This window comes from Crinia signifera, chromosome 2, assembly GCF_055691185.1.
Source record: "Crinia signifera chromosome 2, ASM5569118v1, whole genome shotgun sequence".
Classification (NCBI taxonomy): Eukaryota; Metazoa; Chordata; class Amphibia; order Anura; family Myobatrachidae; genus Crinia; species Crinia signifera.
This window is the reverse complement of record NC_139218.1, coordinates 404311062-404335160: the sequence shown is the minus strand read 5'-3', so window position 1 is coordinate 404335160 and position 24099 is coordinate 404311062. Positions and strand designations below refer to the sequence as shown.

The 24099-nt window shown below is 45.0% G+C and overlaps 1 protein-coding gene across 1 annotated transcript in view; it reads right to left on the bottom strand.

Annotated features, from left to right (window-relative positions):
* Positions 1–24099, bottom strand: part of LOC146058639 (transient receptor potential cation channel subfamily M member 2-like) — a 263946-nt gene that overhangs the window by 144997 nt on the left and 94850 nt on the right. The window contains exon 10 of the mRNA XM_083170912.1: positions 10647–10768. Within this exon, the coding sequence (XP_083027038.1) occupies positions 10647–10768 (122 nt within the window). The remainder of the gene's footprint in view (positions 1–10646; positions 10769–24099) is intronic.

Sequence of the window (24099 nt, the reverse complement as noted above, 5' to 3'; positions counted from 1 at the left end):
TACTGCTACTAATGTTACTGCTGCTGTTACTACTACTACTACTTCTACTACTAATGTTACTACTAATGTTACTGCTGCTGTTACTACTACTACTACTACTGCAACTATTGTTACTACTACTACTTCTTCTTCTTCTACTTCTACTACTACTACTACTACTACTAATGTTACTGCTGCTGTTACTACTACTACTAATGTTACTGCTGTTTTTACTACTACTACTACTACTACTACTACTACTACTACTACTGTTACTGCTTCTGTTACTACTACTTCTACTACTAATGTTACTACTACTACTACTACTACTACTACTACTACTGCTACTAATGTTACTGCTGCTGTTACTACTACTACTAGTTCTACTACTAATGTTACTAATGTTACTACTAATACTGCTACTAATGTTACTGCTGCTGCTGTTACTACTACTACTACTTCTACTACTAATGTTACTACTACTACTACTAATGTTACTGCTGCTGTTACTACTACTACTAGTACTACTACTGCTACTACTAATGTTACTACTACTACTACTACTACTAATGTTACTGCTGCTGTTACTACTACGACTACTAATGTTACTACTACTACTACTACTAATGTTACTACTACTACTGCTGCTGCTACTAATGTTACTTCTACTACTGCTACTAACGTTACTGCTGCTGTTACTACTACTGCTACTACTAATGTTACTGCTGCTGTTACTACTACTACTACTAATGTTACTGCTTCTATTACTACTACTGCTACTACTAATGTTACTACTACTACTACTACTGCTACTACTAATGTTACTACTGCTACTAATGTTACTGCTGCTGTTACTACTACTACTTCTACTACTACTAATGTTACTACTACTACTACTACTACTACTGCTGCTACTAATGTTACTACTACTACTGCTACTAATGTTACTGCTGCTGTTACTACTACTACTACTACTACTAATGTTACTGCTGCTGTTACTACTACTACTAAATGTTACTACTGCTGCTGCTGTTACTACTACTGCTACTACTGCTACTACTAATGTTACTACTACTACTACTAATGTTACTGCTGCTGTTACTACTACTACTTCTACTACTAATGTTACTACTACTACTTCTAATGTTACTACTACTACTACTACTACTGCTGCTACTAATGTTACTACTACTACTGCTACTAATGTTACTGCTGCTGTTACTACTACTACTACTACTACTACTACTACTACTACTAATAATAATAATTATAATAATACTGCTCTACTACTAATGTTACAACTACTACTAATAATACTACTACTGCCACTACTACTACCTCTACTAATAATGCTACTGCTACTACTAATGCTAATACTACTAATGCTAATACTACTACTACTACTACTGATACTACTACAACTAATGCTACTAATAATAGTACAACACATTTAGGGGGAAATTTACTAAGAATACGAATACAAAAAAATGTATTCGTATTCTTAATACAAATGAATACGACTCCATACAGCTGTTTCAGCCATATGCAAAGTCATGTTCCGGAGGGGAATTTACAAAGCAGTCAAATCCGTCTACTAATGTTACTGCTGCTGTTACTACTACTACTACTACTACTACTACTACTACTACTACTACTAATGTTACTGCTGCTGTTACTACTACTACTAATACATAGGGGGAGGGGCCCTAAACTGCACACCCTGGACATATGAGGTGCTACCTGCTGAGACTTGTAGTGCAGCAAGCAGGAGGAGGAGCTTGCAGGTGCACACTAAATATATATGCTAGACCTTTTAATATCTTGCTATATTGCATTTGAGGTTATTAGCATAGTAATGGCCATTAGTATGGGCTTGTCCACCGCATCCAGGTTACCTCAATAGGACAAGTCCCTAACACTACTCTGGGACAGGTCCAGGGCACAGGGCCCCCCAGGCCAGCCCAGCAGAGCCACCCAATGGCATCACATTAGTGTGAAATTAAAGTGATAGTAAAAGTGATAGGGGAAATTATATGTGATAGGACTTACCTAGGTAAGAAGTAATAATAAATGTGAAGGGTGCTACATATATATTAAACAAACTAAAGGGGTGATTGAAAGTATACGATATGATGCCATGGAGCAGCCCAGCAACAGCAGCCCAAAGAGCCCAGCGCCCCAAACACAGTCCCACAGACTTACACTCAGCATATATGTATAGTAGGACTTACCCTCATAGTGCCAAACTGAGGTGTGCAGTCTTGAATGTTGGGACTCCAACCTATTTAAAATCAATCTGGGACAGGTGGGTGGGGTGCTAGTTAAGGAGGAAGGCGTCTCTAGTTCCTTCCAGTGTGTATGAATACACAATATATAGTACATAGGGGGAGGGGCCCTAAACTGCACACCCTGGACATATGAGGTGCTACCTGCTGAGACTTGTAGTGCAGCAAGCAGGAGGAGGAGCTTGCAGGTGCACACTAAATATATATGCTAGACCTTTTAATATCTTGCTATATTGCATTTGAGGTTATTAGCATAGTAATGGCCATTAGTATGGGCTTGTCCACCGCATCCAGGTTACCTCAATAGGACAAGTCCCTAACACTACTCTGGGACAGGTCCAGGGCACAGGGCCCCCCAGGCCAGCCCAGCAGAGCCACCCAATGGCATCACATTAGTGTGAAGTGTTAGGGACTTGTCCTATTGAGGTAACCTGGATGCGGTGGACAAGCCCATACTAATGGCCATTACTATGCTAATAACCTCAAATGCAATATAGCAAGATATTAAAAGGTCTAGCATATATATTTAGTGTGCACCTGCAAGCTCCTCCTCCTGCTTGCTGTACTACTACTACTACTACTAATAATAATAATAATAATAATAATAATAATAATACTCTACTACTAATGTTACTAATAATAATACTACTACTGCCACTACTACTACCTCTGCTACTAATGCTACTGCTACTACTCATGCTACAACTACTAATACTAATACTACTACTACAACTAATGCTACTGCTACAGCACATTTAGGGGGAAATTGACTAAGAATATAAATACAAAAAAATCATATTCGTATTCTTAATACGACTGCATACGACTGTTTCAGCCGTATGCAAAGTCGTGTTCCGGAGGGTACTTTACAAAGCAGTCAGATACGACTGCTTTCTAACCCTCTGATGTCTTAATGACTCGTATTAGCTGGCCGCTAATACGAATTCGTACATGCAGTCTGCACGGATCAGTCAGATCCATGCAGGCTGCAGTGTGTAAAAAAATAGAGAAATAAATAAATAATAAAAAAACGGCGTGGGGTTCCCCCCCCCCCCCCCCCCCCCCCCCGGCTGTAACCAGCACCAGGTTGAAAGAGCCAGAGCCGGTAATACAAAATGAGGAAACCCAGCAAATAGGGGTTCTCTGATTTTTTAAAACCAGCCCCAGGCTCCAGGTCGGGGGTTGGTTCCCAAAATACGGGGGACAAAATTACTAGGGGTCCCCTGTATTTTAAGAACCAGCCCCAGGCCAAACCAGCCAGCAGGGTAATGTCACTGCCGGGGGACACTTATAAGGTCCCGCTGCCAAAACATTTACCCTACTGACCAGTCAGCCTGGCCAGGGGCCCTGGGGGAGTAGAAACCCCCCCCAATAAAGGGCCCCCACCCTCCCGGACTTACCTGATCAAGCTGAAGCCTGGTGCTCTCCCCGGTGGCCCTGTGCGGTGGTCACCGTGCTGATTGAGTGTAAAAAAATTGAATAAACTATTGTGGAATACCGTGGAATTATGAGTTCCAGCAAGCCTCCCCCGCAAGCAGGGACTTGGAGAACCACAAGTCCTAGCATGCGGGGCATTAAAGGGCCCACTGGCACTTGTAGTTCCACAGTAAAAGAAATAGTTAAATAAACACACACTTACACCCATTAAAAATAAAACTTTAATACATCCAAAGCCCACACATACTATCTTGAGCCCGTAGGTAGGTCCCTGGGTCTTGGTCCAGTGTCCTAGTCCATGTCGGCGTCCAGGTCCATGTCAGCGTCTGGGTCCATGTCGGCAGCGTCCATGTCGGCGTCCGGGTCCAAAGTAATCCATAGGGACCTGTGGAAGGAAATTCTACTTACATGTCTCCTGTGGCGAAGATCTGGTCCTCTTCTTTAATGACGTAGTCCAGGTCTTCGCAAAATAACAAAACGCGGGTGTCCCGGCGGTCACCTGTCACGGACTGAGGAGAGATGCAGAGATGTTTCATCTTCCGCGCCTCTCCTCCGAATGATTCTATTGGCCGGCTAGCGGCCAATCAGGAGCCGACTTTCTTGGCTCCTGATTGGCCGCTAGGCGGCCAATAGAATCATTCGGAGAAGAGGCGTGGAAGATGAAACATTTCTGGGACTCTCCTCAGTCCGATACGGGGAGCTGTCAGAATCGCCGGCATTTGGCAGAAGACCTGGACTACTTCAGGAAAAAAGAGGACAGCTCTTCGCCACAGGAGACATGTAAGTAGAATTTCCTTCCACAGGTCCCTATGGATTACTTCAGACCCGGACCCGGACGCCGTCAAGGGACCCGACCGACGCGATTTTGGGCTATTTTTAGCATTTCCCGACAATTAGAAAATCGGGTCCATCGCACGCCATTATAATGGCATGCGATGTGACCGCCGCGAATGCATTGTACTCAATGTTAAATTCCTATGTAAAATCAGGTCCATTGTATGCCATTATAATGGCATACAATGCGACCAATGCGATGGACCCAATTTTACATAGGGAACAATGTTAAATGGGCCACCATACCCGATTTTTGATTGTATACCCACCCTGATGGGTAATTTGTATGTGAAATGCCCCCCCCCCCCCCATTGTTAACGCCACCCCACGATGAATGCCAACCCGAAGCGTTGTGAGCGCAGCGAGCCCGCAAGGGGCGGTACGCGTCCTCCGACCTTTTCATACCTCCACTATCCACGTCGGTGTCGAGATGATCTTATATAGTGTGGCGAGCGCAGCGAGCCACCGAGCCCAAAGCGTGGCGAGCGCAGCGAGCCCCGCGCGGGGACGCATAATACCTGTGAAGTAATGCACATCCCCTCGTGGGGCTCTCTGTGCTCGCCACGCTTCGGGCTCAGTGGCTCGCTGCGCTCCCCACACTTTATAAAATCAACTCCGCGCCGATCTGGATAGTGGGGGTATGAAAAGTTTGGAGGACGTGTACCACCGCCCCTCGCGGGCTCGCTGCGCTCACCACGCTTCAGGTTGGTGTTGATCGTGGGGTGGCGTTAACAATGGGGGGGGGGCATTTGACCCATCAGGGTGGATATACAATGAAAATTGGGGTCTGGGGGGCATTTTACATTGGGCCCAATGTAAAAACGGGTCTCAGGGACCATTTTACATTGGTTCCAATGTAAAAAATTGGGTCGATTGCGTCGATCACATCACATGCGATTTGGTTGCATGCGATGCGATCAATGTGATTTTTGTGGACCCGATGGATACAATTAAAATCGTTGGCGCTGTGCTAGGAAACAAATACCGGACATTTTTATGAAAAACTAAGAAATATCAATCCTCATTATAAAATTCAATAAAGGTGTGCATCCAACCCTACAACCCCTTTCTTTCTTCCCTGTCTACATAAGCTTACCAAAGGTTGTGAGGATAGCACCCCCACCACAAAAAGAAAATAATCGGTGGAAAGACCTACATTCAAAGGTCCAATACAATAGAGTGCAGACTTATTTCTCTCGTTTTGTATCCCATTAAGGATCCATAAAGTAGTTCTGAGGACGGGAGAGATCTTGTACAGCATAGCTACGTTGGAATGTATAAAAATCTTGTGGGAGGTCCATCCCTGTGTTATTAAATACATTTATTGGGACCCAATATACCACTCATGATCACAGTCTAAGCAGTCCTGGACCAAGGACACTATTATTACAATTGTGGACTATGACTTAATAAGGTAATCAGGTTAATAGACATACTGTAAATACATCCAACAGACGGCTTTCTTAGCTACTTTTTGTAGATGTTTGCTTTTTACATTTTATAAAATTATATATACATTTTTTACTCCAAGCGCTTTCTTTGTATGTTAAATTTATCCTGACATCAGTGGATTTGTGGGGGTGTCTAACATGTGGCCCCACAAGCAGTTACTTCCATGTTTCGCCTCCCGTGCATTTGTAGCATCCAGGAGCTTTCATCAGAAAGAGACTCTTGCTGCTTTTGGCTTTAAACCATGTTACGTCTGTGTGGACTATCGTATCCTTCATGTTCTTAGCTTGCGTGAAGCAGGACATCGGTCTCTTGTTTTTAAACATCAGAAGATCTTTGTCCGTTTTGACTATCGGCCATAGTCCTCTGACGGCTCTTTGGATGACTGGACTTGATGTATTATGGGTATTCTTCCATAGGATGACCTCCTTAAGGTCTCTGATTTTTGGCTGTAATAAAGTTGCTCTTGGTACAGTTTTAACCTCTTCCTTGATTCCTTGTAGGGTCACCAGATCGTATCCTCTTTCGAAGAATTTTTTTGTCATGCCAATCAATGCTTCTTCCACTGCTGAATACTCGCCGATGATTCTCGCTGCCCCGATGTATTGGGATTCGGGCAATCCCTTTCGTAGGGCTTTAGGGTTATTTCGGTCTGTGGGTTTTGTGTAGATGGATGTCTGGATTTTCCCATCATCATCTCCATTGTGAACTGGCTTGCAGTATCTCCATATTGGTGTTTGGAGTCCAACTAAAAACGCAAGGGGGTACAACATACCCCATATAGAGACTGCCCGAATGCACCAGGACTGGATATATACAATCATGGCCACAGGAGATGCGGGACTGGAAACTATAGAAATCCATTGCCCCAAACACTCATGAAGTCCTTCTACTTATAAGCCAGAAGCCTCCATTAGCCTCATATTGGAAAGCACAATATTGATTTTTTATTATATGTTGTAAGTCTTGTATGTCTATTATAATAAGTTAGAAGTACACTGATTGCCCCTATGATCATATATTCATTATGGGTGTTTTAATAAAAATGTTATGATTATACAAAAGTTGTGTTTATTATACTGGGCGTAGCTGCTCCTCTTATAATAGGAGGCAGTGATTATTCACTGACTCCATCACTACAGTGTTCTACTAAACCTCTCCTATAGGGGGCAGCAGCTTGGCTCAGGTTAATACAGATCCTCCATTAATATTGAAAATCAGTGCTCCTGTGTGACGCTTTGCAGCTCCCCCCCCCCCCCCCAATAGACAACATGTTGAGTTTGACCAGTGCGACCTGTGCATGGTTCTATCCATATAGATGTGTAAAAGAAAAAATGGGTACTCTTTACCTAGAAGGGCGCCCACGATTTTGATCGTGGGCATCGTTAGTAAAAAATCGCGGGCATTGAATGCACTAAAAAATCGGGTGCGATGCGACCGACGCGATGCCCGCGATTTCCCATAGGGAACAATGTTAAATGTCCCAATTGACCCGATTTTCCTGTTCAATGTCTCAATTGACCCGATTTTTCCATAGGAAACAATGTTAAATGGCCCACATAGGCCAAATAGGCACCCTGAAGTGTGAAATGGCCCCCACAATTGTTAACGCCACCCCACGATCAACGTGAACCCGAAGCGTGGCGAGCGCCGCGGTACGCGTCCTACGACCTTTTCATACCCCCACCATCCACGTCGGCGTGGAGTTGAGAATAGAAAGTGTGGCAAGTGCAGCGAGCCACCGAGGCCAAAGTGTGGCGAGCGCAGCGGACAGCTGTGAAGCCCGCGAGGGGACGCGGATACCTGTGAAGGTATCCGCGTCCCCTCGCGGGGCTCGCTGCGCTCGCCACGCTTCGGGCTCGGTGGTTCGCTGCACTCGCCACACTTTTTATTCTCAACTCCACGCCGACGTGGATAGTGGGGGTATGAAAAGGTCGTAGGACGAGTACCGCCGCCCCTCGCGGGCTCGCTGCGCTCGCCACGCTTCGGGTTCACGTTGATCGTGGGGTGGCATTAACAATTGTGGGGGCCATTTCACACTTCAGGGTGCCTATTTGGCCTCTATGGCCCATTTAACATTGTTTCCTATGGAAAAATCGGGTCAATTGAGACATTGAACAGGAAAATCGGGTCAATTGGGACATTTAACATTGTTCCCTATGGGAAATCGCGGGCATCGCGTCGGTCGCATCGCACCCGATTTTTTAGTGCATTCAATGCCCGCATTGGCCGCGATGGGCGCCCTTCTAGGTAAAGAGTACCAAAAAATGTATAAAAAAATGGAGCGGGGTCCCCCCTCCTGAGCATAACCAGCCCCGGGCTCAAAGAACCAGTCCTGGGTTTAGAAAATCAGGCGACAAAAACCAGGGGGGATCTCCAGGAATTTTAAAACCAACACCAGGCTCAAGGGCCGATTCTGGTTCCAAACATACAGGGGACAAAATGAGTAGGGGTCCCCCGTATTTTGGCAACCATCATAAGTTTTTGATCACGTTATTTATATTTAAATGTATATCTGTGTAATTTGAAACAGTCTTCGGATCACTCGGTGTTTGTGCACTTGTATCACCGCTATAATCAGCACAACTGTTATTATTGTTAACATTCTCCATGTGGTCTCATTTGTTTCCTAATCTTTGCACATAATCACTATTTTCTATTTGTTTAAATAGCTGAGAACCAAGTGCGTCCCAACCTCCATCACTTCTGAAACCAGAAGTAAATGTTTTCAAACATGTTGTGGTTCCACTGTTTTTTTATCCTGACGAAGGGGTCACATACCACAAAACATTGAAATAAATGTTTCACCAGTTCTAGATATTGTCCTTATGTCCCCGAGTGCCGCCTTCAACAACCAAATATATATAGTGGCGTTTGCACCTTACCGGAAAGGCACCAGGGCAAGATACACCCTGCCGGGGGCAACGGAGTGCTGGGGTCACGCTACTATATATAACCAGCCTGGGGCTGGTTATGGTCATGATAGGGGGACCCCATGCTGTTTTTTTATTTATTATTTATTTAGTTTTCTATTATTATTTTTTTACACTGAAGCCTGCATGGATCTGACTGACCTAACTGACCTGACTGATATGACTGATCTGATGGATCTGACTGATCCGTGCAGGCTTCTGCCAAATACGCCTGAAGTGTATTCTCCAGATGTATTTTACCGGCAATTAGCGGCCGTATCCCACTAATTAGCGGCCGTATATTACATCGGCCGCTTAGTTAATTAGGAATCACCAATTGAATGAATGGTGATTCCTAGTTGTACTCTTTAGATGGCGTACACATTCATTTTCTTAAATACGAATACAAACGTAAGTGCCGCATAACTGAATGTGTCTAAAATGTGCCTTACTGGTAAGGTCAGGTGTGAGAGGACACCACACATTACAGGTAAGGTCAGGTGTGAGATGACACCACACATTACAGGTAAGGCCAGGTGTGAGAGGACACCACACATTACAGGTAAGGCCAGGTGTGAGATGACATCACACATTACAGGTAAGGCCAGGTGTGAGATGACACCACACATTACAGGAAAGGCCAGGTGTGAGAGGACATCACACATTACAGGTAAGGTCAGGTGTGAGATGACACCGCACATTACAGGTAAGGCCAGGTGTGAGAGGACAGCACACATTACAGGTAAGGCCAGGTGTGAGATGGCACCACACATTACAGGTAAGGCCAGGTGTGAGATGACATCACACATTACAGGTAAGGCCAGGTGTGAGATGACACCACACATTACTGGTAAGGTCAGGTGTGAGAGGACACCACACATTACAGGTAAGGTCAGGTGTGAGATGACACCACACATTACAGGTAAGGCCAGGTGTGAGAGGACACCACACATTACAGGTAAGGCCAGGTGTGAGAGGACACCACACATTACAGGTAAGGTCAGGTGTGAGAGTACACCACACATTACAGGTAAGGCCAGATGTGAGATGATGTCACACATTACAGGTAAGGCCAGGTGTGAGAGGACACCACACATTACAGGTAAGGACAGGTGTGAGATGACACCGCACATTACAGGTAAGGCCAGGTGTCAGAAGACACCGCACATTACAGGTAAGGCCAGGTGTGAGATGACACCACACATTACAGGTAAGGTCAGGTGTGAGATGAAACCACACATTACAGGTAAGGCCAGGTGTGAGAGGACACCACACATTGCAGGTAAGGCCCGGTGTGAGAGGACACCACACATTACAGGTAAGGACAGGTGTGAGAGGACACCACACATTAAAGGTAAGGCCAGGTGTGAGAGGACATCACACATTACAGGTAAGGGCAGGTGTGTGAGGACACCGCACATGACAGGTAAGGCCAGGTGTGAGAGGACACCACACATTACAGGTAAGGCCAGGTGTGAGAGGACACCACACATTACAGGTAAGGCCAGGTGTGAGAGGACACCACACATTACAGGTAAGGCCAGGTGTGAGAGAACACCACACATTACAGGTAAGGCCAGGTGTGAGAGAACACCACACATTACAGGTAAGGCCAGGTGTGAGAGGACACCACACATTACAGGTAAGGCCAGGTGTGAGAGGACACCACACATTACAGGTAAGGCCAGGTGTGGGATGACACCGCACATTACAGGTAAGGACAGGTGTGAGATATATATGGTGATCATACCTTCCAGGTCTGGTCTTCAGTAAATAATTGCGCCTCTGCAACATCTGCCCGATTCCAGGACACAGTGAGTTGTAGCTGATAGTCCCAGCTCTCCTGTCCACAATGATCCGTATTGTTAGATGCTGCCAGAGAAATAACCAGAGGTCAGTTACCACAATCACAGTTCTATCTTAATAATAAAGTCCAATCATTCACTGATACCCAGCTGTGTAATAACATGTCACTGTCACCAGCCTCCACCAGGTCATTGTCATATCTGGGATCTGTCTGTAGCGGAGCGGCACACACTGGAAGACCTCACACCATACTGTAACAATAGGTTTGAGGCTTATCACCTTTGAAAGTGCTCATTACAAGGCAGCTTCAGCGCATTCCCTGAGATTCTCACACCATACTTTATCAGTTATCAGAGTTTTCAGGGAACACTTGAACGTTTGGAGACTAGTGGAGAGTCTTATTGTGTGTAGAAGGGCATTCCATAGGGTGGGCGCAGTCCGATGAAAGTCCTGTAATAGTGAATGGGAGCTAGTGATCCGTGCAGAAGAGAGACGCAGATCTTGTGCAGAGCGTAGTGGTCGAGATGGGAGATATTTTGTGATAAGTGCAGAGATATAAGCTGGTGCAGTATGGTTAATAGCTTTATATAGGGAAGAAAAGATTATCTACTGCGCTTAGAAGCTGCTCAATTGGGCGATTTCTGGTACAATATGGGGATTAATTAAGCGCTTGAAAATATGTGTTTAAATGTAAAGTGAAAATAAAATAAAAACATGTGTCATGCCGTATTAACCAAATAAAATAAATACATGTAACCTTGACAATTCAATGTTTACAACTCCTTTTGGAGTTTTTTGGAGGTGCCTTTTGCGATGATGGTACTTTGATGTTCCGTTTCTCTGAAAGTTAACTGCGTAGGGCAATAGTGAGGCATAGTGTCCCTATCTATTACCTTCTCGCTGCTTTCTTTCTCCGTCCACGGAACTCTCCAGTTGTAGCGCTGACTCGATACCGGAAGTGCGGGGTCTCGCTTCCGTGCAGCGTGTTTTGCGGCTTACTTCTGGCAACTTGCATCGGCTCTCCTCCTTCGCATCCAACGCGTTTCGAAGCACTAGGCTTCTTTTTCAAGGATGTTTAAATGGACTGAGTATCTGTTTTTTACACCAGTGTAAAAACTTTTTTTTTCTTTTTTTCTTTGAAAAACTTTATTTGTAAAAACAGAAGTTTTGGTTCTTTTTGGCGGCATGCACATGTCTCTAAGTTAATAGCGTATAAATATGGTTTATTCGAGGGAAAATGCTCATTAAAAAGGGGGATTTTTATGTAAGTGTAAGCAGGATATTTTTATATTTGTTTTCTGTTAGTTATTTATTTTAAAAAGGCTGAAATTTCGAAATCAATGTTTAATCCGAAAGGTTGCAGGGTTCTCAATTCGTAAATCCATTTTGATTCCCTTTTTTTTTAACTGTATTACTGGATCTCCACCTCTCCAGTTTCTGGTGATTTTTTCGCATGGGAAAAAACCTGGTGTCTGTTCTTGTCCTGTGTCTTCTCCTGTGGTTGGTATGTAACTTTTTGTTAGTTCTTGTCTCAAGGTTTTCGCTCTTCTGTACACAATCTTGGGTTTTGGTGGTATGATGTTGATCAGGTCTGTGTCTAGCATGAGTACGTTCCAGTGTTTATGTAAAATCTGTTCAAATTGTTTGTGGTTGGAATTATATTGGGTAATGAATGTTACTTGTTGTTTCTGATTTGTTTCTGTTTTCTTTTTGTATTGTAGCAGATCTGCTCTTTCCAAGGTTTGTACCTTGCTTAGTTCAGTATCCAGTTGTGTTTCTGGATATCCCTTCTTCATAATTTTGACTTTAGTTCTTGACTTTGTTCTTTATATAGTTCTTCTTCTGTGCAATTTCGTTTGATACGTCTTGCTTGACTTCCAGGGATACTTTTTTTCCAGTTTGTATGGTGGTTGCTTTGATAGGCTAGAAAGTTATTGCCATCGACTTCTTTATTGTATGTTTTGGTCATGATAGTGTTGTTTTTTATATAGATTTCCAGATCTAAAAACACTACTTTTTGTTCATCTGTTGCTGTGACAAATTCTAGTCCATTCTGATTGGAGTTTATATGTTCCAAGAATTTGTTTAGATCTGATGGTGGGCCTCTCCATATAAAGAACACGTCGTCAATATATCGGTGCCAACAAACGATGTTTTCCAAAAATTGGTTATTGCTCCAGATATATGACTCCTGCCATTCTGCAACGTATAGATTTGCATACGAGGGGGCGAATGACGTCCCCATCGCTGTTCCTTTTGTCTGTACATAGAATTCTCCATCGTACCAAAAGTAATTGTTTTCCAGAATGAATTCTATTTGTTCGATGATAAAATTTATTTGTTGGTTGGGTATGCTGGTTTGGTTTGTGAGTGCGTTTCTTATGGCCATACATCCTAATGAGTGTGGTATACAGGTGTACAGTGATTTCACGTCCCTTGTACAAAGGATGTATTCTTGATGCCATTCGATGTTATTGAGAATTTGGAGAATGTGTATTGTGTCTTTAAGATAACTTTTTTGTTGTTTGACTATTGTTTGCAGAAATTGATCGATGTATCTTGATAAGTTTGCAGTTAATGATCCAATGCCTGAAATTATTGGGCGACCGGGTGGGTTTTGAAGATTTTTATGAATTTTTGGCAGATGGTAGAATGTCGGTATGATTGGATGTGTAACTGTTATGTATTCATGTTCTTTCTTGGTTAGGATACCCATGGTTAATCCTTCGTCCAGTTGTGCTTTTAGTTTAATTTTGAAGTTTTCTGTTGGGTCAGATTTTATTTTCATATATGTCTCTGTGTCCGCTAGGAGGGATCTTGCTTCATTTGTGTATTGTTCTTTGGCCATAATTACCAAGGCCCCCCCCCCCCTTATCAGCGGGCTTGATAATGATTGCTTTTTCTTCTTTCAGAATTTTGAGGGCTTTGTTTTCTTCCTTTGTTAGGTTATTGAATTTTCTCCTTTTCTGGTAATTGCCTCAGATCTTCTTCCACTAATTTTTGGAATGTTTGTATGTGTGGTCCTTTTATATAGGCTGGGTAGAAGGTGGATGCTTGTTTTAGGTCTGTATGTTCATACTCCTGTGGTGGTTGTGTATTTTCTTTTGTTGGGTTCTTGTCGAAGAATTTTTTAATGCATAATTTTCGGACAAACTTCTCCGTGTCTATGAATGTGTCGAATTTATTAATAGAAGAATGGAGTGCAAATTTTAAGCCTTTTTTCAGCAAGTTGATTTCATCCTTGTCCAGATCCATTTTGCTCAGATTAAATATTGTTTGTTTTTCCTCTTCCATTGGGGTATCTGATTGATCTTTTTCTCTGTTGGTCTTTCTTTTTATTTTTCTTCCACCTCTTTTTCCTCTTTTATTGGGCCTGCAATTTTCTGTTTCTTGTGTAGTACTATGTTTTCTGGTGGTTGTATTTTCCTCCAAGCCTGGTCTAAATAATCTTCTATTTCTTCAATACTTTCTTCCCCTTCATTTTCTTCCATCATGTTTCTTTTTCTTGGATTGGGGTTGTTGCTTCTATTTTCTATAGTTTTCATCAGTGTAGTTGTTTGTTCTCTTATTTCAGTTTGGGCTGCTTTTTTCCCATTTTGAAAGGATTCTCTAGCAATTTTGTTCGACAGAAAAAACTTTTCCTACCAGAACAAAATTGCTAGAGAATCCTTTCAAAATGGGAAAAAAGCAGCCCAAACTGAAATAAGAGAACAAACAACTACACTGATGAAAACTATAGAAAATAGAAGCAACAACCCCAATCCAAGAAAAAGAAACATGATGGAAGAAAATGAAGGGGAAGAAAGTATTGAAGAAATAGAAGATTTTTTAGACCAGGCTTGGAGGAAAATACAACCACCAGAAAACATAGTACTACACAAGAAACAGAAAATTGCAGGCCCAATAAAAGAGGGAAAAGAGGTGGAAGAAAAATAAAAAGAAAGACCAACAGAGAAAAAGATCAATCAGATACCCCAATGGAAGAGGAAAAACAAACAATATTTAATCTGAGCAAAAGGGATCTGGACAAGGATGAAATCAACTTGCTAAAAAAGGCTTAAAATTTGCACCCCATTCTTCTATTAATAAATTCGACACATTCATAGACACGGAGAAGTTTGTCCGAAAATTATGCATTAAAAAATTCTTCGACAAGAACCCACCAAAAGAAAATACACAACCACCACAGGAGTATGAACATACAGACCTAAAACAAGCATCCACCTTCTACCCAGCCTATATAAAAGGACCACACATACAAACATTCCAAAAATTAGTAGAAGAAGATCTGAGGCAATTACCAGAAAAGGAGAAAATTCAATATAACCTAACAAAGGAAGAAAACAAAGCCCTCAAAATTCTGAAAGAAGAAAAAGCAATCATTATCAAGCCCGCTGATAAGGGGGGGGGGGGGAAGCTTGGTAATTATGGCCAAAGAACAATACACAAATGAAGCAAGATCCCTCCTAGCGGACACAGAGACATATATGAAAATAAAATCTGACCCGACAGAAAACTTCAAAATTAAACTAAAAGCACAACTGGACGAAGGATTAACCATGGGTATCCTAACCAAGAAAGAACATGAATACATAACAGTTACACATCCAATCATACCGACTGTGACCGGACGCCTGCCCTTAGCTCTGGCTACGCCCTTCGGGTCCACAGATAGCGGTTCCTGGTCTCACGGGACCTGGCCAATAAGGGGTTCCCTGTAACCGTCAGTAACCGTCTGTTACCGACTCCACCCACTACGCAGTGGGCGGGGTTATCGCTGCCACCACCAGACTCCTCCTACGTGGCGTCTGGAACCACGGATACCTCCTCAGGCCCAATCACTGGCACCTGAGTACTACCTGCGTCGACACGCTGCTGGTGTCGACTGGTCCCCCACTGGTCACGGACCAGACCTCTGCTTTGGTAGCTGGCAGAGCGGAGACTCGGAGACGCTGGATGCTATGCCCAGAACAGCCGGAGAACGGAATTATTGCAATTAATTCTGTTGGTCGCAGATGAAGCAGACTTCTTGGGCAAAAGATGGTTTATTTGCTCAAGTAGAAGCTCTGAAAAGAGCCCTCTCCTAGGTCCCTAGGAGGTACAGCATACAAGTGATGTTACAGCATTCAGATACAGGCAGAAGTACAACAACTTGGGCTCACAGGCCCTGCTTATAAGGACAGAAAACACACTGACATTGTCAGATCCTCCCCCATACATTTACAATTTGCATCTCAATCTGACATGTTACTTCTAGTGCATAAAGAACCAAGATTACATACTACAAAGGATGAGTCCAATTTCCTTAGCATATATAAATTCCAGGAACAGGGGAGATATTTATCTCCTGGACATGTTTACATAAAGAAACACAAATGTCTGCATTACCAACACCTGGCACACAGGATGGCCTGGGTTCAGTGACCCATCACATATAGTACATAAATTTCCTTATCACCAAGATTTGCTAAATTCCTTCCCCCCAGAAATGTACAAAGTGCATTGTAAGTCCAGAATGCATTCCTCAATATTCAATACAATATACCCAATATATGATGCAGTCCTAGCTCAGTGCTACTCATACAGTTTAAAACATGTCAAGTGCCCTTGTTCTGAATAACGGCAAAGCATGGAGAGTTAACCCCTTCAGTGCTGTAGCCGCCATTAACCCCGTGTGCCTGGCTCTCCGGCCACACTTCTTCCCCCCCCTTCAAGCGGGAAACCAGAGGGCCATGTCCCAACGACTTGGCTCCTGGTCCCGCAGCCCATTTGGGGGTTACTGGGAGTGCCTGGGGGTGTTTGCCCCCAGCCTAGACAGTTCCTCCAGAGTGCAGTGGGCCATCTCCGGTTGGTGCTGAAAGTCCACACAGTCACCACAGTGTCCAAGTCCAAGGCCCCACAACAACAGTCTGTCTGTTTCCCCCAATGAAGGGGGCAAACCTTCATCAGGTGGGTGTTCCTTCACCCCAGTGGGGTGCCAGTGGCACCATCTGTGCCAAAGCTGGTCTGCTGCATACACAATTGCCACCCAGTGTGTCCAAATTGTGGCATACCCCACCTCCCACCATAGCAGTATTCTGCTCACACAAGCCACAGGGTGCTCCTGCCCACATGGCTCCTCCTGGCTCAGTACTGCTCCCAGTCCGTGCAGTGACGCAATAGTCCGTACCACAATGTCCTGGTAATAAATATGCGTCATCAGCACTGAAGCTGGTACCAGAGCCTCCTTCAGCGACTGGAATGCCAACTCACAAGCAGGTGTACAGCTCACTGTCTTGGGAAGACCCTTCCTAGTCACTACTGTAAGGGACGTCACTACCAAACTAGAGTCAGGGACAACTTGTCTGTAGGGCCTTACAGTTTCTAAGGTCAGTACCTGTCTGGGGGTTGTGGGCCGGGGACAGCCTCTGGTCGCCTCTACCTTCCCTGGTCTGGGCCTACCCCTGTCTCCTCCCACACTATCCTCCAGGCACTGCACCCCTGTCACTTCTCCTGGGCACCCGTCTGCAACAACTGTCAGACCTGCCCTCCTGTCCTCCTCAAAGGACCTACGTCTTGGGGAACCCACCCTCTCTGGTGTATCCCCTTCTACCTTCCTGACTACCCTGGGCCTGAACCCTTCCTGCCCGGGCACACTCCCTACCCCCACCCCATCAAGGCCGCTGCGAGCTTGGCACCGTATGCCTGTCAGGGATGGGTCAGAGAGCGGAGCCTCCTGAACCCCCTGCCAGTGCCCCTCACTTTCTCCTAAAGGGGGACACTCTACAGGGGCATCTAGGTTGGGATGTCTAGGGTCCTTCTGGTTTAGGTCAGTCATGTCAAGGTCAGTGTGGTCACTCATACTCACCGCCGGAGTTGGCAAACCACTAGGAACAGGAGCATCGCTGGGTACCCCCACAGGATACAACAAGCTGGCACACACATCCTCTGCGTTGCTAGAGGACGTAGCCACACCAGAGGCAAAAGGCATGCTGGGGAGATGCGCTGATCTAGCTGCTGTAGTCTTTTCCTCTGGGCTGGTTGATGCTGTGGTTGGCTGTGCTGGCGGTTGTCTGGCCGCTGTGGTCTTTTCCTCTGGGCTGGGCTGTGCTGGTGTCGATGGTAAGGACTGTAGTCTGGCAGCTTGACTCCAGGCGATGGCGTTAGCAAATGTAGTAACGATTCCACCCCCAAGATCATTCCCCAGGACTACATCTGTTGGGAGGCCATCCATGACGGCAACATCTCGCAACTCTGGTCCAGCCCCCCAATCCAGGTAGACTCTGGCCATGGGCACCTCTCGCTCCGCTCCATCTGCCATTGTAACTTTGGCAGTGCGACCCTGCAAGATTGCAGCAGGATCAATCAGTCTGGGGCTCACCACAGTGATTGAGGCCCCAGAGTCTCTCAGGCCTTCCCCCTGCAGGGGCCCCACTTGGACCGACTGCAGGTGCCGCCACATATTCCGTAGAGGCCGCATGGCCATGCAGGTGACTCTATCAGCAGAGTCTGCCTGCTTCTCACCACACTCCATCGGACTGACTGGAGGGTGTACAGTCTCTGTGGGCTCATCTCCACGGGTCAAGCAAGCAAGCCGGGATCCAGCATTCGGATTGGTAGCGCGAATCTGGGGTGCCGGCAGTGTGGGACAGTTCATCCTCAGATGTCCGATTTTCCCACAGCTGTAGCACTTCTTGACCAGGTGGGGCTCCGATGATCCCTGATTACTCGCAGGGACGCTGCGGGGCGATTGCTGGCCAAGAGCACCCGGGTTGGAAGATGCTTGCTTTGGGGGGCGATGAGCTGAAGAGGGGTGTCCCCCTGGTGGTACAGTCCTTTGTAGTGGGCTGCTACTTGGGCGTTTCAGCCCCTGTGACCGAATTGCCACATACTTGTCCGCTAGCTGGGCAGCCATCTTTATGCTCGGAGGCTCCCGATCTAGCACCCACTCCTTCACTTCCTGGGCACACCTGCGGTAGAACTGCCCCCTGCAGATCACATCAATCAGGGTGTCCCAGGTTGTGGCCTCCGATTCCTTCACCCACTTCACCAAATACTGCCGCAGCTGGGTGGCAAACTGCTCGTGGGTGCTGCCAGGATTCTTTGGCAAGTCCCTAAACTTTTTCCTGTAGGACTCAGGAGTTACAAAAAACCGTTGGAGGAGGGCCTTGGCGACAACATCATAGTCCCCACAGTCCTCATTGGCCACTCCTCGATAGGCCTCCAAGGCCTCTCCATGCAGGGTGGGTACAAGGTGTCTTACCCACTCCTGTTTGGGCAAATCATGGAGTTTACAAGTCCTCTCAAAAACTTGCAAATGTCCATCAATGTCCCCATCGCTGTCAGCAAACTTAGCAAAATGAATCCGTCCCACTCGGGGGGTAGCAGCTGACAACGTCGCCCGGGGTACCACAGCCTGTGGTGCCCGCTCCGCATGCCACATCCGAATGATGACCATGCGTTCTTGTTCCGTTGCCCTCTCCCCTAATTCCGCTAGCCGATCCGCTAGGCTATCCGCGCCATCCACCCTGGGACGCGGGGATCCTGGCCCTGCTAGGGAATGTTGGGAAACGTGGCTGCTGCTAAAGGGGGCGGGGCTTGTGAGTCTCACCGGGTCCAGATGAAGGTCCTCTGTGTGGCTGTCCTCCTGGACACGGTCACCATCAGCGTGCTGCACCTCCTCCCGACTCGACTCCTCCAAGCGCTTGAGCGCCGCCCTCATTTCGTTTACAGTTGCTTTGGAAGGGATCTCCACACCCTTCTCCCGACACACAATCTCGAGGTCATACTTCGACATTCCATTGAAGTCCGCCATCTTGCGCGTTCTCCTGGCTGCCGTTACTCTTCCCTGAGTAACGCGGCTTCTCCAATCGGGTGACCGAAGAGCCGCCTGGGTTATCCCACCGCTTGCCACCAATTTCTGTGACCGGACGCCTGCCCTTAGCTCTGGCTACGCCCTTCGGGTCCACAGATAGCGGTTCCTGGTCTCACGGGACCTGGCCAATAGGGGATTCCCTGTTACCGTCAGTAACCGTCTGTTACCGACTCCACCCACTACGCAGTGGGCGGGGTTATCGCTGCCACCACCAGACTCCTCCTACGTGGCGTCTGGAACCACGGATACCTCCTCAGGCCCAATCACTGGCACCTGAGTACTACCTGCGTCGACACGCTGCTGGTGTCGACTGGTCCCCCACTGGTCACGGACCAGACCTCTGCTTTGGTAGCTGGCAGAGCGGAGACTCGGAGACGCTGGATGCTATGCCCAGAACAGCCGGAGAACGGAATTATTGCAATTAATTCTGTTGGTCGCAGATGAAGCAGACTTCTTGGGCAAAAGATGGTTTATTTGCTCAAGTAGAAGCTCTGAAAAGAGCCCTCTCCTAGGTCCCTAGGAGGTACAGCATACAAGTGATGTTACAGCATTCAGATACAGGCAGAAGTACAACAACTTGGGCTCACAGGCCCTGCTTATAAGGACAGAAAACACACTGACATTGTCAGATCCTCCCCCATACATTTACAATTTGCATCTCAATCTGACATGTTACTTCTAGTGCATAAAGAACCAAGATTACATACTACAAAGGATGAGTCCAATTTCCTTAGCATATATAAATTCCAGGAACAGGGGAGATATTTATCTCCTGGACATGTTTACATAAAGAAACACAAATGTCTGCATTACCAACACCTGGCACACAGGATGGCCTGGGTTCAGTGACCCATCACATATAGTACATAAATTTCCTTATCACCAAGATTTGCTAAATTCCTTCCCCCCAGAAATGTACAAAGTGCATTGTAAGTCCAGAATGCATTCCTCAATATTCAATACAATATACCCAATATATGATGCAGTCCTAGCTCAGTGCTACTCATACAGTTTAAAACATGTCAAGTGCCCTTGTTCTGAATAACAGCAAAGCATGGAGAGTTAACCCCTTCAGTGCTGTAGCCGCCATTAACCCCGTGTGCCTGGCTCTCTGGCCACACCGACATTCTACCATCTGCCAAAAATTCATAAAAATCTTCAAAACCCACCCGGTCGCCCAATAATTTCAGGCATTGGATCATTAACTGCAAACTTATCAAGATACATCGATCAATTTCTGCAAACAATAGTCAAACAACAAAAAAGTTATCTTAAAGACACAATACACATTCTCCAAATTCTCAATAACATCGAATGGCATCAAGAATACATCCTTTGTACAAGTGACGGTAAATCACTGTACACCTGTATACCACACTCATTAGGATGTATGGCCATAAGAAACGCACTCACAAACCAAACCAGCATACCCAACCAACAAATAAATTTTATCATCGAACAAATAGAATTCATTCTGGAAAACAATTACTTTTGGTACGATGGAGAATTCTATGTACAGACAAAAGGAACAGCGATGGGGACGTCATTCGCCCCCTCGTATGCAAATCTATATGTTGCAGAATGGGAGGAGTCATATATCTGGAGCAATAACCAATTTTTGGAAAACATCGTTTGTTGGCACCGATATATTGACGACGTGTTCTTTATATGGAGAGGCCCACCATCAGATCTAAACAAATTCTTGGAACATATAAACTCCAATCAGAATGGACTAGAATTTGTCACAACAACAGATGAACAAAAAGTAGTGTTTTTAGATCTGGAAATCTATATAAAAAACAACACTATCATGACCAAAACATACAATAAAGAAGTCGATGGCAATAACTTTCTAGCCTATCAAAGCAACCACCATACAAACTGGAAAAAAAGTATCCCTGGAAGTCAAGCAAGACGTATCAAACGAAATTGCACAAAAGAAGAACTATATAAAGAACAAAGTCAAGAACTAAAGTCAAAATTCATGAAGAAGGGATATCCAGAAACACAACTGGATACTGAACTAAGCAAGGTACAAACCTTGGAAAGAGCAGATCTGCTACAATACAAAAAAAAAACAGAAACAAATCAGAAACAACAAGTAACATTCATTACCCAATATAATTCCAACCACAAACAATTTGAACAGATTTTACATAAACACTGGAACGTACTCATGCTAGACACAGACCTGATCAACATCATACCACCAAAACCCAAAATTGTGTACAGAAGAGCGAAAACCTTGAGACAAGAACTAACAAAAAGTTACATACCAACCACAGGAGAAGACACAGGACAAGAACAGACACCAGGTTTTTTCCCATGCCTAAGGTGCGTCGGCTGCAAAACAACTGGAAGACAGATCACAAAACCACTAACCACCTTTAATTCAAATAAAAATTCTAAAGAATACAAACAAAAACAAAATATTTCCTGTTTAACAAAAGAAGTGGTCTATCTACTGGAATATCCATGTGGTCTCCAGTATGTGGGCCAAACCAAAAGATGTCTCAAAGTCCGCATCGCTGAATATATATATATATAATATTAAAAAAGGATTACCAACTCACAGCCTATCCCAACACTTCTCAGAAGTTCACAACAAGGACCCTAGTTCTCTAAAAATAAATTCTATTGAAAAAATCACCAGAAACTGGAGAGGTGGAGATCCAGTAATACAGTTAAAAAAAAGGGAATCAAAATGGATTTACGAATTGAGAACCCTGCAACCTTTCGGATTAAACATTGATTTCGAAATTTCAGCCTTTTTAAAATAAATAACTAACAGAAAACAAATATAAAAATATCCTGCTTACACTTACATAAAAATCCCCTTTTTTAATGAGCATTTTCCCTCGAATAAACCATATTTATACGCTATTAACTTAGAGACATGTGCATGCCGCCAAAAAGAACCAAAACTTCCGTTTTTACAAATAAAGTTTTTCAAAGAAAAAAAGAAAAAAAAGTTTTTACACTGGTATAAAAAACAGATACTCAGTCCATTCCAACATCCTTGAAAAAGAAGCCTAGTGCTTCGAAACGCGTTGGGTGCGAAGGAGGAGAGCCGATGCAAGTTGCCAGAAGTAAGCCGCAAAACACGCTGCACGGAAGCGAGACCCCGCACTTCCGGTATCGAGTCAGCGCTACAACTGGAGAGTTCCGAGGACAGAGAAAGAAAGCAGCGAGAAGGTAATAGATAGGGACAGTTAGTAACAACGGACTGCCTCACTATTGCCCTACGCAGTTAACTTTCAGAGAAACGGAACATCAAAGTACCATCATCGCAAAAGGCACCTCCAAAAATCTCCAAAAGGAGTTGTAAACATTGAATTGTCAAGGTTACATGTTTTTATTTGGTTAATACGGCATGACACATGTTTTTATTTTATTTTCACTTTACATTTAAACACATATTTTCAAGCGCTTAATTAATCCCCATATTGTTATAGCTTTATATGCTAGTAGAAGTGTTTTGTATTGAATACGGTGATACAGGCAACCAATGGATGGACTGGCAGAGTGGATCAGCAGACGATGAGCATCTTGCTAGGAAGATCAGCCTAGCAGCATTAGAATTTATTGCAGTGGGGAGAGTCTGTTCTTGGGAAGACCAGTTAGGAGGCTACTGCAATAATCAGAGCGGGATATAATGAGTGCATGGATAAGAGATTTATGTGTGTCACAACTGAAGGGCTGGATAAAGTCGTGTGGTGTGTAGCAACCGGAGACAGACCAGAGGAGGAAGGGTTAAATCGTGCAGGTTTAATAAAAGAATTCATAAATGGAACAATACACACTTGAATACTTTCTTTAAAGTGGCAGTTAGTGGTAATAATGATTGGGGCAGCAAGGCACTTGAAAGAAGAAAAAGTTCATTTAAACAATGACGGTTCAAGGCACTGAGGACGGCAGGCTGGGGTCTTTGAAGAATGAGGGTATCCGGAAAGAGAATGTGCTTGATGGTAATGAGGGATCCTTGAAGACTGAAAGAAGATGGATGATGACTGAAGAATGGGAAGTTGCTTGGAAGCAGACGGCTTGAAGAGCTTGGGCCAGGAAGCTCAGGGATGCAGGCAGAGACCAGACTGTGGAGAGAACTGGCAGCGATGGGGTTAAGCTGAACCGAGACCAAACACAGATCACTGAAGCAAGGCACCAAGTCAGGAGAGGTGAGTCAGAGAGCCGGAGTCAGCTGGGAGCTGTGAACGCCTCTGGAGACTCTTTTACTGACACTGAACAGGCCTAGGCAGATCCCCTATATCCCTAGAGGGCGGCTGCCATTGGCTGTCAGGTCAGTATGGGCGTAAACCTCAGACAAGGACCAATCTGCTATTTGCCCTTAACCAAGATGGCGGCGTCGGCCTCCCGGCACCCCTACAGCACATACCGCTACACTTGCCGGCGTCCCACGCTGCCTGCTGCCCACCAGACTGCCGCTGCCCGCTGCCGCTGACCTGGAGACCACTACACGCCAGCCGACGGCGGGTGCGAATGGGTGAGTAGTATGCCCGCCGCGCACCGCCGCGGCTGCGTGTGA